This window comes from Camelus bactrianus, chromosome 2, assembly GCF_048773025.1.
Source record: "Camelus bactrianus isolate YW-2024 breed Bactrian camel chromosome 2, ASM4877302v1, whole genome shotgun sequence".
In the NCBI taxonomy this organism is placed as follows: Eukaryota; Metazoa; Chordata; class Mammalia; order Artiodactyla; family Camelidae; genus Camelus; species Camelus bactrianus.
The window spans coordinates 73565280-73579587 of NC_133540.1; the positions used below are offsets into that span (position 1 = coordinate 73565280).

The 14308-nt window shown below is 33.7% G+C and overlaps 1 protein-coding gene across 8 annotated transcripts in view; it reads left to right on the top strand.

Moving 5' to 3' along the window:
• The window catches only part of SNCA (synuclein alpha), a 232234-nt gene that overhangs the window by 122128 nt on the left and 95798 nt on the right, over window positions 1-14308 (top strand). For all 8 annotated transcript variants that reach the window (XM_045506657.2, XM_074343953.1, XM_045506655.2 and 5 more), the window contains 2 exons: window positions 4902-4943; window positions 10559-10701. In XM_045506657.2, the coding sequence (XP_045362613.1) occupies window positions 4902-4943; window positions 10559-10701 (185 nt within the window). The remainder of the gene's footprint in view (window positions 1-4901; window positions 4944-10558; window positions 10702-14308) is intronic.

Below are 14308 nucleotides of genomic sequence, written 5' to 3' on the forward strand. Positions count from 1 at the left end.
TTTTGTAGTTTTCCTCATATAGGTCTTGTATATATTATGTTAAGTTTATACTCAGTTTTTTTTTTTTTTGGTGCTAATGTAAATGATATTGTGTTTTCAGTTTCAAGTTCCACTTGTTCATTGCTGGTATATAAGAAGGTGATTGACTTTTTAACCTTGTATCCTGTAACCTTGTGATAATAACTTATTAGTTCCAGGAGAGTCTTTGTAGATTCTTGACAGTTTTTTTTTTTTTTCTCAATTTGATACATTTTATTTCCTTGCCTTATTGCATCAGCTAGGGCTTCCAGTATGATGCTGAAAGGAGTGAGAGGGGATATTCTTGCCTTGTTCCTGGTGTTAGTAGGAAAGCTTCTACTGTCTTGCTATGAAATATGATGTTAGCTATAGATTTTTTTTATCAAGTTGAGGAAGTTCCCCTCTATTTCTAGTTCACTGGGAATTTTTATCACAAATAGATGTTGGATTTTGTCAAATGCTCTTTCTGCATCTATTAATATGATCATGTGATTTGTCTTTTTGAGCCTGTTGATGTGATGAATTACTTAATTGATTTTCAAATGTTGACCAGCCTTGCATAAGTATGATAAACCCCACTTGATTGTGGTGTATAATTCTTTTTATATATTGTTAGATTTGATTTCTTAATATTTTGTTGAGAATTTTTGTAAAGTACACTTTTATACATAGGAGACACCTTTATTATTGTCAAATAGACACTCCAACAGAATAATTATTTTGTCAATGTATTTTCTTTTTATCATTTCACCCTTCGTTGCAAGAACTGTTATCAATAGCGAGCTTGAAAGATTAGAAATGACTAAAGAAAAATTTTTAGTTTCACTTATGGCTGAAGAAATTTGGCACATTATTTTCATAAGCCTCATGAGAAATAATCTCATTCCTTTATATTATTATACTTTTGATAACTATCTCTTAATTATTTGAAGAACTACTGTAAGAACCAGTGCTATTTTATGTTTTTTTTTCCTTTTGTGATATCTTTGTACACAAAATTTTAATCAAAATACTTCAATTTAATGGACAAAATTTTTTTTTCAATCAAATGATTTAGAAATTATAAATTGAGAGTCAAATTCAAAAGTGGAAAAAGGTTAATTCTCTTTATAGAATGCCAAGTAATATAACAGTAAAGGCAATAAAATGATCTTTAAAACTCTTCTAAAGCCACTTTAATCAATAGGCACCAGTGGTCAAGATTGTGGATTGAAATTATATTCCTAAATCACAATATACTTCACCTGTACCATATTGAGAAGTCAACATAACATGCACAGCAGTATAACTGAGTTATTGCAACTCCCAGGCATTTCTGACCTTCTTCATTCTGCAGCCTTGTAAAGTCATGAGAGACAAGCTGGGATGGGTGTGGGCCACCTCTGCTCAGGAAAGCCATCAGATTTAGTGTCCCTTCAGCTATATATATATATACACACACATGTATCCTGCTAGTCACACAGCCTCTTGGCCCCTATTTTGTGGCATATCTTTTCAACTACAGATTGCTCATCAATTAAAGGTTAATCATGAATAACATGTACTCATGAACAATTTTGACAGCCAAAATAAGGTGATGGGTTTGATACAAAGCAACCTCATCAAGACTTTGATGTATCTTTGATTCAGGATACATTCCATGATTTAGTCAAAGATCAAATTATCAGGATAACTGAGGCAGAGAGGAAAGACCACAGGCCACTGTTAAACATTCCTTTCTACTAGTCATTTTTAAAAATAAGGGATGCAGGGAATGGCAGGTGGGCAGTAATAAGAAATACTCTCTTAAATAGAGGCTTCTCTCACTTTGCATAATCCAGTATGCATGAATTTCAGTTACCACAGTTAGTTAAATAACACCAGTCCCTAACAACATTTCAATTTCTATTACCACAGTTTATAAACTGAGTGATTATATAAAGTACAAACTTTGCTCCTAGCTCCTCAGCCCACAAATCACTACATAAATACCAGAAGCTCATTATGATCCACGATCAAATTACATCACTCCTTTCAAAAGTTGTTGGTGATCAGACACTGCACATCTGTTATTCAGTTCAGACAGACAGCAAAGCCCAGAGTTGTATTGCCGCCTTTTCTCCCAGTTATAAACACACATGATATTTTATTAAAATGCATAATTGAAAGAGGAAATTGGCACCCCAAAATGAATGTCCAGCAAATAAAGTGAAAAATCCTACAAGTAAAATTTGAGGCAAACTTAAACTTATTTATAGGAAAAGTAGCTGACTGTAGGAATGTCGACACTGCTCCCATTAAAGAGACTGTAGAAGTGCAGCCAGAGGAACTTACTGAAGGTGCAGGTATCAATAGAAATGGAGAGTATGGTTGTGATTAATAGGGAGAAGATGTCCCAGAGGAAGTGGTCCACATAAACACTTCACATTGAAGGAACTACCAGAGATATATTGTGACATTAAAAGTACAAAAGCTAAGATTTTGGAAACTGACCCAAATTTACAAAAGAGTATGACAAATTTTTAAGACCTAGAAAAGATGTTCAGCACGATATCGAAAGTTAAACAATGAGAAGACAAACACTGTTTAGACTACTCAATAAGTTTTTTTTTAGAAAGAAACACTTTAATTCTCAGTATTTTAAATTACAGTATACAAAATAAATATTAGTTATATTAGCTTTTAATTTCCCTATAATTTATAAATAACTAGGAGAAGTTTTAATGTTTTTGACAAAAAATTTTAAAGGCCATGGAACAACAGTGATTTTTATTGCTGATTAATCAGAATTTTCCTCATTGATTATTAAGATCACTTTCTGTAGCTTCATCTCAGCTTGTATGCAGTCATTTTCTGATCCACAATACTATGCAAAGTGATCATTGCCTGAAACACACACACACACACACACACTCACATCATATTGCATACATGTAAAATACCATCCTGTATCCTTTACTATGTTTAACAACTGCACAACTTCATTTATATGAATTTGTGACATGGTGATTTGTCCCTTGTTTTAAACTGAAAATCACTTTACAAATATTATATAAGAAGAAGAATAGCAGGTATCACTAAGTATTTACTATGTACTAAATACTGTTTTAAGGACTGTACATGTATTATTTCCTTTGATCTTCATGCTGATTGTATGACGTGTATTTATTATGCAGTGAAGTGAAGATTTAAAGCCAGAAAAATCAGAATACAGAGCTGCCTTTCCTCACTACAAAGCTGTAGTTTGTTTTATGTTATATATTTATTAGAAGTCCTTAAATGTATTCAAGTTGGAAATTCTTAGATATATTTAAATTGCTTTATCAAATGTAGAAACTTTTCTTGACTGTTTTGTGAAGTGTAAGTTTAAGAATAATGCATGCAAATTTTACTTAATGCCATATTTATATATTTTTATAAAAAATTCAAAGAACATTTACAATATGATCTTATATATTTACTTAAATCATCTTATAGATCATCATATTATTTAAATCATAGGTATGTACTTCTAAATAAATTTGGAACTAGAAACTGCCTCAGACCAATATTTCTCAAATTTGATCCATGAATTACCTGCATTAGATCATGAGGGTTATTAAATATGCAAATATCTGTACCTGTTATTTACTGAGTATTGAAACTTTAACTCAGTAGTCAACATTTTTTAACCTTACTGCCACCCAATTGATTCCGCTGCCACCCAGCTGATTCCGCTGTACTCTCCAGTTTAAGAACCAGCTTCTTAGTGATTATTTAATTAATCCTATGTATTCATTTTATTGATATGGCAACTGAGGCTCTCTTACACTTTTTTCCTTGATTGTAAAATGTGTTTACAGTTATTTCACTAGTATACTATACTTATAAAGCTTATAAGGCTTTATAAATCAGTGCATTTTTAAACTGAAGATGGGTAACTATCTTAATATCCAAATAGAGGTTTAAATCATTTCCCAATTTTTAAATCCTAATTTCCTCATATTCTTCTCTGTCTAATAGAACAACTTTATTTGACTTATAGGGTAGTTTTCAAGTAAATCTTCAATTTGTTGTCATTTTTTCCAAAAATAGTTTATTAAACAACTGCTATGAATTACACTGAAAAATCCAACACTAGAGAGTTTATGAGTAAAACTGTTCACAAACTTAGTTTTAATGACACATGTTAATAAATTATTTATGTATATCTTGCCCCTTCTTGAAGCTAGCATTAGTCACACTTGAATGGTAAAACACTATCCTTCTAAAGGTTTTCCTGGCTTAGTGGAAAGAATATAGGCTTAGGGTCACAGAGCCCTTAATTTGAATGTGCTTGTAGTCAGTTATTACTTGTGTGACTTTAGGCAAATCATGTAATTTAACTTGTAATTTCTTCATATCTAATAAAATGGGCATAATATAAAATGGTTATTACAAAGATTAAATGAGATGAGATACGAAATACCTTTTACATAATAGGAATTTGTTGTTACTGTTCACCCCTTCTCTCCCTCCCCCTTCTATTTGTGTTTCACGAGTTAACTATTCTCTTTTGTACTGTACTTTAGTAAAGCTTCTGCAGTTCTGAATCCAAAAATCACCTTCCCAGATAGTCCCAGTGTTATCTCACCTTTTTCTCCCTTCTGTAAATTGGTATGTGGTGGGACACAAGGAGTTGAAAAGTCATTTTTGTGGCTGAAAATTATAATTGGAGAGCATCGTGTTAGTTTTGCTTTTTTCTGTGTGTTGTAGCAATTACTGGATTTCTTTGTTTTAGGTTTTGTGCCCCCTTAGGATACCTTAATATAAGGGGTTCTGAAGACTGAGATTTTGTTTTTGCCTTAGACATATTTAAAAGCAGCTCACCAGCAGCCTGCGTGGCCAGTTTGAGACTTATATTTTGAATTTGTTTGTTTTTATAGGCTCCAAAACCAAGGAAGGTGTGGTTCACGGTGTGACAACAGGTAAGCTTTGTGGAACTTATATCCAGGGATGATATTGAAAATATCTAGCAAGCAGTGTAGCCCAGCACTGCTTATTCAGAATGTAATTGTTGACAACCACACTGCCCATAGAGGAGCATTCTAAGAGAACAGCAGCTTCGTTTAATCTTGATTCATTATTAAATAGTTTTAAATGGATATTTATTATAAATAAATAAAGCACAATGTATGTAACTGTCAAGAAGGAAGACTGAATTGACCAGTTTTATTGTTTAATTTTCATTGTAGTAGTTTAATTTATAGTAGCCTTTTAGTCTTCGGACCAACTTAATGTTCTGGCAAACTGACAGCATAGATATCATATAAGGATTACAATCCAAAGGATGAAAGCAAAATTTTCTGTAGAGTACAGTGAAATATTCTGACATTAAACTATACTAATTATAATATTTCCTTGATGATTCAGAAGACATTTCAGGAAACACCCTTAGGATGATCAGTAAATTATTATTGTATTTATCTCTATTTGGCCTAATTTCACCAAGAATTTGAATAGATTTAGAAGAAGATTACAATAAATGAATAGCAAGAATGATGAAAATTATGGTGGTGATGATGAAGAAGAGGAGGAGGATAGTGATAGAAATAGAAAAATCTAGGGAGAATCAAAATTTAACAACCTTAAAAGCCCACAGACTTGCTGTAACTGAGTTTCTTGTTGCATGTACTCCAAGCTTCCTGACAGGTTTGGTGAAATAAGAGATAATAAAAAAATGTAATTCCTATGATCAGAAGACAGTAAACATAATAGTGCTTCTGAAAGTAACATGCTCCTACATTGCTGAATTATAAAATAGAAATTGGGAAAATCAAACAGGAATATTAATACAATATTGTGGTAAAGACCATAAACACTGGAGACAGACTTCTCTAGTTCGAATTCTTGCATATCCCTTACTAGCTGTGTGAATTTTCTTCAAGCTTCATAACCTCTATGTGATTTAGTTTCCTCTTCTGTAAAAGAATTAAGTGGATTAATATATATATAAAGTACCTAGAATACTGAAGGCAAATAGTTGCTATTACTTTACAGTGAATCTATCTTGAGAACATTTTTACAGCTAGTAGAGAAAAGCCTTTATATGACTATTTTATGCATATTTTTATTTAAAAAGCTAGGATATAAAATTAAAACAGAACTGTTGAAACAGATTCTAGCTAGAAGCTAAATTAAAATGTGCAGTTTACATTCACTCTGTTGCAATCCTAGATGTATATAAACTGCCTTCTAGGGGCCTTTTGTACATGTGATGTTATAAAGCCTGATTTCTATAAGAACTGGCTATCAGACAGTTGTAGACTATGCTGTTTGAAGAGGGCCTCCCTATATTAATGATTTTCCATTTTAGTAGTCGAAGGAGAATCCATGTGGTGAGAAAGCAGATAAGCATGTTGCAAGTTTCAGAGCCTGTGGCAAAAATTAAAGAACATAACCAATACTGTCATCTAATAGAGGCCGTGGAGATGGGCTGCAAGGATAACTGCTGACAAAGTTAGAATTTTTTTGAGTCTTCTTCAGAATGACGGAATGCAAACATGGGTTTAGGGGGCTGAGAGTGATGTGTGTGTGTGTGTGTGTGTGTGTGTGTGTGTGTGCACGTATGCATGCATGTCCTGGCACAGGTGACTGAAGTTTGTACAATAAGAATTATTTTGCAAATTGTTTTCTGAAAAACAGTAGCCCACCAGCTAAAGTTTCCCTGGTTTTATAATGCTGGAAAACTTTGCAAATCATGTCTTCCTTTTAGCATATTAAGGAATCTGAGTTCTTCTCCATTTAATACATTTGCATTATTTTATTTAACCCAGGATTTCGCAAACTTATTTGACCTTTTTTAAATAGTTATTAGGGTTGAATTAAACTAATGTTCCCCAGAGTACTATGGAAAAGCCACTAAGCAGGGAGACCATGATAATTTTGGTGTGGGCAATATTTACAGCCATTGTCCCCATCAGCCACCCTTACAGTAGTAAAGTATCAAAAATGTTGTCATAAATAGTCTGCCTATGAAAATTGCATTGGAATCAGTCAGCTGCAATAAGTATCATTCCTCTCTCATAACAGATAAATGAATTATTTAATTTGTTGAGTAGAGTTATTTAATATAAAATTCCAGATTCAAATTATAAGGATAAATAGATAGTTTAAGGTAATTACCTCAGTGGTTAAGGAGAGAGAGAATTAGTTACTTATTATACTTTTTTATTATAGGTAAAATGTTTATTATAGGTACATAATGTTTATTATAGGTACATAATAAATACTAAATAATTGTTATTATTGTCATTACTCTTAAATCAGGGAAGTGAGAAACTGTTATAAAGTATATAACATTATCAGCTAATGTTAAAAGAAAAAATTCTTAAGATTCATTTCATTAACTATTTTTGCAGAAGTATAGACATTAGTAAACTTAGTAAGGCCAGGAGTTTTATACCTACAATACCCAGGGAAGATTAATTCTCCCAGCTAGATAATCTCAAGATAAAATCCAGGAAACCCTACCTTAATCCCTGGCTTTTTGATTTCAGGACATTATTATTTGAGTTGTCAATGCATCACATTATAAGAAAATACAACAGTGTTCTTAATCTGGACTTATTGAATGACGTGTCTTTGAAGGTGCTTTAAAAAATACATTTTGATATAAGCTTACTCATTTTTTCCCTCCAAAATGTATGACGTAAACAAATTCCTATTATTGGAGAAATTCTGCCGGCTTTGATTCTTATAAGCAGGAATTTATTATATGATAATGAACACAGTTAATTTTCAACCTGTAATAGCTTAAACTTCCTTGTTAAACTACTTTAAAATATAAATTTATTTTCCTCAAATCTGTCATTTGATACCAATTCTAAACTAGATCTTCCTAATTTTATAATTTTATTACTTTAAAATTATAGGTACATTTTACAAGTTTAGATTTACTGTATCTATTCTAAAAGTTGGTGCCACATTTCCTTTTTGGAATTTGATTGTTAATTAGACTGAAATATAAATCTAATTATTGAAGTTAATGTGTAAATTACACATATAGACAAAATTTCTTTTAATGCATTCAAAATTATTACCTACTGTGAAATAATATAAAGAAAAATAAAACAGGGTCTCTCATTCTAATGAACTCAAAACATACTGGTGGAGGTGGATAGACATACTGGGAAATGAAGTACTATGGTGCAATGTAAAATGTTCAATAGTAAAGACATACCGAAAATGTTATGGCATCACAGGTGGAGGAAGAAGGACACCTGTTGAGGGGAGAGGTTTTTAACATGGATTTTGACATTTGAGGTGGATTTTAATAAAGTGTTTGAATTTGCTGAAGAAACAGAGAACTTTCTAAGAGGGCTTCTGGCCAGATGGACCTGCAAAATGGGAAAGATTGGAACATTTGGGAAAATGTAGTGAATTAAAATATGCTATCAATTGGTTAAATGTATCTTTTTGATCCTGGTTATAAGGTCTTGTCCCTTAAATACCATTTATCAGATTCAAAATGCAGTAATTTGAGTGTATCTCCTCTCCTTTTGTTTTGTCACTCTTTTGTGTGGAATGTCAGTGAGCAGAGAAAGAATGTAAAAGGCTTTAACGTGGGAAAATAAGGGCTCAAGGTTAGTAGATACCCCACTAGATAAATCAAGTCCCACAGGGATCTTTAAGTATGTGTCTGTCATTGCTGCTTGTACACTGCCATTTTGTAATGTAACTAATTTGCTTATTCTTAAAATGATAAAATTTAATGAAATTATAATAAAGTACAAAGTGCATTTTATTGTGCAGTTGATGTGTGTTATAAAAAGTATATACATATATAAAACTAGAATTGTTAAAGTTTCATGTCTGGCAGAAAAATGAATCTGTAAAAAGATCAAAATTTATTTTTGTCTTTGAGATTTTGTAAGAAGAAAATGTTCACTTTCAAGTAAAATTTTCTATTCATGTTTTTAGAAAAAAAAAGAGAACTTAAAGCCCATAATTCTCTATTTTTAAAGCATCAACATTCTGGAAATGTTTAAAAACATGAGATTTCCAGTACTGCTTTTCGCCGGCATTTAAATTGAACTTTGCATTGGGACTAGCCATTACTAGTTAGCAGGCAGCGACCGTATCCCCAGAAGTAGCAGAAGGCAAATATCAAGCCACAGCTGCTGCGAACCCTTCCTGGTTTTAGTCTAGGGTCACTTCACCTCCCCAAGGTGCCTAGACTGGGGAGTGAGACTCTGTGTCCTTATAGACCACCTCAGCTTCCATGACCTACATAGTATATTCAAAATGCCATTGTTTTGTCCACATTATTACTATTTATTCATTGGCTTCTCCCAACTGACGACAGGATATCTGTGTGATAATCACGTGACTAGCACATAACCTTTTACAGCTAACATCGTGCAACTCATGGGATTCCTCAGACTGAGATTTATGTGGAGAGGACGTATACAGACATACACAGAACAAGATGTGTCTCTATTTGCTTAGGAAAGAACTTGAGGCGGAATAGTGCTAAAAACCCAAAGTTCCTGAAATGTGGAGGGGAAAAGCAGACAAAAAATGAGTTTGTGGGGCCAAAAAAGAAGGCAGACATTACATAGATATAGATAAGAATGCATGCCCAGACTTGATGAGTATAAATGTTATAACTTTTAGGTGAAGGATTGGGTTTTTTTCTCTGTTGACCTCGAAATTGTTGAAAAAGCAGAATCTCATCTTTAAACTCTTAATTTAATTGAAACACACATTTTATTGGAACTTCCTTTATTTGATATTGGCATGGAGGTCATACAGAAAGATTAATTCAACAGTTATATCAGATATAGTCTTGGAGAAATTTTGATGTGAGATTAAATCTCTTCTAAATCTAATTCCAAACTATTTACACCATCTTAAATTTTTAACTTATTTTAGAAAACTACTGAATCACCATATTTTGTTTAATGAAAAGAAATTGTGTGCTCAATAAACCATTTCATTTTCATATTTTAAGTCTAGCTCTTTTGTTCCCATTAAAATGATTGAATATCAATCTTATTACTAAAAACCCTTCTGTTTCAACTACCTGATGTTTTGTAAAAAGATCAAAGTTCCTTCATAACCATGCCTGACTGTTATTTCTTTCTGATGGTAACGTGTGAGAGCAGATATGTGTTGTGTGACTCAGAAGGTGTGGTGAAACAAACATGCTGAGTGAGATCAAAGAATTGGCATTGAAATTGAAATAAAGAAAGAAATTTCGTGCTGAATTTGATACAACTGCACCTGTAAGCATTGCTTTCAGTAAAATTTCCTTAATAAAATGTCAGCCAAACTGAAATTGCTCATGGCTCTAAATCTGTGATTGCTTGAAACACCTTTTGACATCTGCATGATTACAACAGGATATCTTAGCAAAGATTCAATGTTTGGCTAAGTCATGCCCACTTAGAAATCTGTCACTTTTATTACATCTGACTCTTCAGTTATCTACATGTGTGTTAATATAGGTCTTTAGAAGTTGACGGCTCGTGGAAGTGAGATTGTCTTAAATTGCTGTCGGTCCACCATCCCTTAATCTGTTGTTCTTGATTTATCCCAGTGGCTGAGAAGACCAAAGAGCAAGTGACCAATGTTGGAGAGGCAGTGGTGACAGGGGTGACAGCAGTAGCACAGAAGACAGTGGAAGGAGCAGGGAGCATTGCAGCCGCCACTGGCTTTGGCAAAAAGGATCAGTTGAGCAAGGTATGGCTGCAAACATTTTCTATTACATTTGTAGGCTTGTGGAATCCCGGTGCACTTTCAGGCAAGGCACGAGGCAGGAATGAGATGCTTGCTTGGGGGAGGGCCAACTGACCTTTCTTCATACAAAAAGTACTACCTTTACATGTGTATTCTTCTTGGAGGTAATTCACCCAGATAAAGGCTGTGAAAACTGTACAATAATCGTGATTGTTCTGTTTTCTGGAGAAAAGTTAGTGAAATGAGCAATGTAATAAATGCCCAAATGAACAGTGACCTTTCAGAAAGAATGGGTGCTTTCATGTTAGCTATGAATCTTGGAATTTCTCTGTGTTGAAATATAGCAGATGCTTTGTGCCTGATCTCTAAATTTTCAAAATGAAGATCTTTTACTTGATTTCTTTGTAGTGACATCATCTCTTATTAAGTGGCTTATTTGCTTACTGCATAAGAGTTCATTGCCAAATATGTTTGTGGAAACTGAGAGACTTAAGCTATGTTACCAACCAGAGGGCATGGTTTTAGGGTGATTTTTAAAATTTTCAGAATTCTGACTTTGCCTTTCTTGACAAATATGAGACTCTAGGAGGATTATTCAGAAGATATTATGACATTCATTTTAAACAAGCAACAGAAATGAGGGGTGAACTGGAAGGTGAAACTTTACAAATTTCATGACCACAGCAGCAGAAAGCTTTTTGCTTTTTCCCAGCCGCAGTGGCCTCCCTGCTAGTCCTTGATCACATCACAAGTACTCTTGCCTGGGCTCCTCCCTCTGTCCGGAAAGCTCTTCCCCAAGATCACACTTGTCTATTCTCTCATCTCCTCAGGTCTTTGCTAAACAACACCTTCTCAGGGAGGTCTACCCTGACCTATTGAAAATGGAAACCATTTTCCTTACTTCTGGGGTTCCTAATTTCCCTACTCTTTATTTTTTCCTTTTTTTTTTTTTTTTTTTTTTGTTTGGTCAAAACATGTATCATCTTTAAAAATAATCAATAACTTACTTGTTTTTATGCATGATGTTTATTTTATTTCTCCCCTTCTGAAATACAAGTACTTCCTGAGGTTAGAATATATTTAGTTTGTTCACTGATGTTTTACAAGTATCTAAGAGAGTGCCTGATGCATAGGAGACGATTAAGGAATATTTATTACATTAAGGAGGAAAAGAAGGAAGGAAATAAGGGATAAGCAGAGTGACTTTTATTTCTGTGTCTTTAATAGTTTTACATGCGCTACAGCAACCTTGGTTATGCAACCATTCAAAGTTATAACCAAAATATTTTGGAATAAATATCCTGAAAACTATAAGAAAATATCTTTCTTTGCTGACAAACTGCTCTGGATTGTTTCTGCTTGATATAACTGTGTGAAACAGGCCTCCCTTGATGACTCATTAAAACAATGGTAATAAAAAGAAAGGACTAACAACCTGTGACATACTGAGATTTTATCACATGTAGTTGCCTTGTCTGGGACAGTTGATGCTAATTGTGGAAAAATCCGGACTGGGCTTCTGGTGGAGTTCTCCAGCTAGCACTTGAATGTGTGATTGGTGAGAGTAGTATTCCTTTGTGCAGAATATGCTTTTCAAATAATCTTATTACTCAGGCCAATAATTATACTAGTTTCTATTGTCCATCTGAAATGATAATTCTATTTATAGCTTTATTCCATTTCCAAAATTAGGAAGGACTTCAGATTTTAGTACAAAAGCAATTCATGTGTTTTTTGTCCCAGATCTTTGTCAATCTAATACAATCTATGGACCCTCTACCCAGAAAAATGTGCACTCACATACACACACCAAAGGACTTAGTGGGATCTTGTAAGTCCATCAACAGAGCCCATGATTTAGAGCAATTTCCTGATTGTCCAGATGAGGAAATCTACAAAGGGGAAGTAAGCATTCCAAGGTCATATAGCTGACTGTAATAGACTGAATACCAGCAGTGATTTTTCTATTCACTATGTCACTTCCCCAATCCCTTCCTCAAAATTTACCTTCCTTTTGGGTTTTTAGAAACTGAATTATGGACAGCCAGATGATTTAACTGGGAAAATTTCTTGCTCCAGAATATTAAGAAAACAGGGAAACGTGTACCATCCCCATCTTGCCCCCATTTAAGGCAGACAATATACATTGCAAATAAGACATGAAAATATTTCATTTCTTACAAAATTGGGCTTGCTTTTTATCCTTCTAAAATACTGCTATTTATTTTAGTATTTTAAAGCAGAAATATAAATGATGTAGCAAAATTAACCGTTTGGAGATATTTCTCTTATGGGTACTTACAGGTTCTTCCAAATTTCTGATATGAAAATGAAGCCATAAACCTAGAAATTGCAGCATAGTTATAGCAAAAAAAAAAAAAAAATTGAGCTGGGAGTTTAAATGGCTGATTTTCATCCCTGCTCTGTCACCAACAGTCTGAATGACCTTTTGAAGATTTCCTAAGACTCTGTCTTATATAATGAGGGATCTATCCTAGAAAATTGTTAAGGCCCAATTTAGCAATAAAGCTCTGAGTTTCTATAATAACTCAAAGAAGATGCTAGTAAACTTTCATTTAAGCCACATCTATGAAATGCAAAAAATTCTAGAGTTTAAACAAAATCATTGAATTTGTTCATTATGAAATTTGAAATAATTTTGTCAAACTCTGATCAAAGCAATTCTGGTGAATGGAAATAAGCAGTTTATTGTTGCTCTAACCATTTGTTAATGACCCCCATTTTGACACTCATTATTCATTCAAGAAATAATGCTTGCTCACTCTGTGTCCAGGAACTTTGCTAGATATTGAGGTTAAAATGATGAGAAAACTATGCACTGTTGTTTTCTTCTTTGAACTTATAGTCTAGTGACAAACAGCAATAGTAATCAACTAATCACCACACAATGTGTGTAATTATAAACTGTGATAAATGCCATGGAGTGCATAATGCCAACAATATCTCAAAGGAGACTTGACCCAGCTACCTCAGGGTCGGAATAGGGACGGCATCACAAAGGCTTCCCTGGTGAAGTGATGTTTGGGCTGAGATCCAAAAAATGACTGGCAATTATTAAAAGTGGGAGTTAGAGGGAAAGCATTCTAGGCAAAAGCAACAAGAGGAAATTTAATGCAGTAGGAGGAGACCGTGGTGAATCAAAGAGGACAGGTGGAGCCAGAAAATATAAGGACATAGCAGGGGCTATGTCACAGTCAGTCATGTTAAAAATATTGGTCTTTATTCTAGAAATAGAGGAACCTATTAAAGCATTTGAAGCCTTTAATATGGATGTCAGGTTATAGGTTTGCATGTTTTTTTTAAGCACCTTTGTTGTGGTATGATACACCTATGAGACCACCACCACAATCAAGATAGGTAATATTTCCATCGCTCCCCAGGAGGTGCAAATTTCGAACTCCCAATTTATGCCTTCCCACCTCCTCTACCCACTGATATCCGTAAGTTTGTTCTCTATGTCTGAGTCTGTTTGTGTTTTGTAGAGAAGTTCATTTGTGTCCTTTTTTAAGATTCCACACATAAGCGGTATCATATGGCATTTTTCTTTCTCTTTCTGGCTTCATTTGATGATCTCCAGGTCCATCCATTT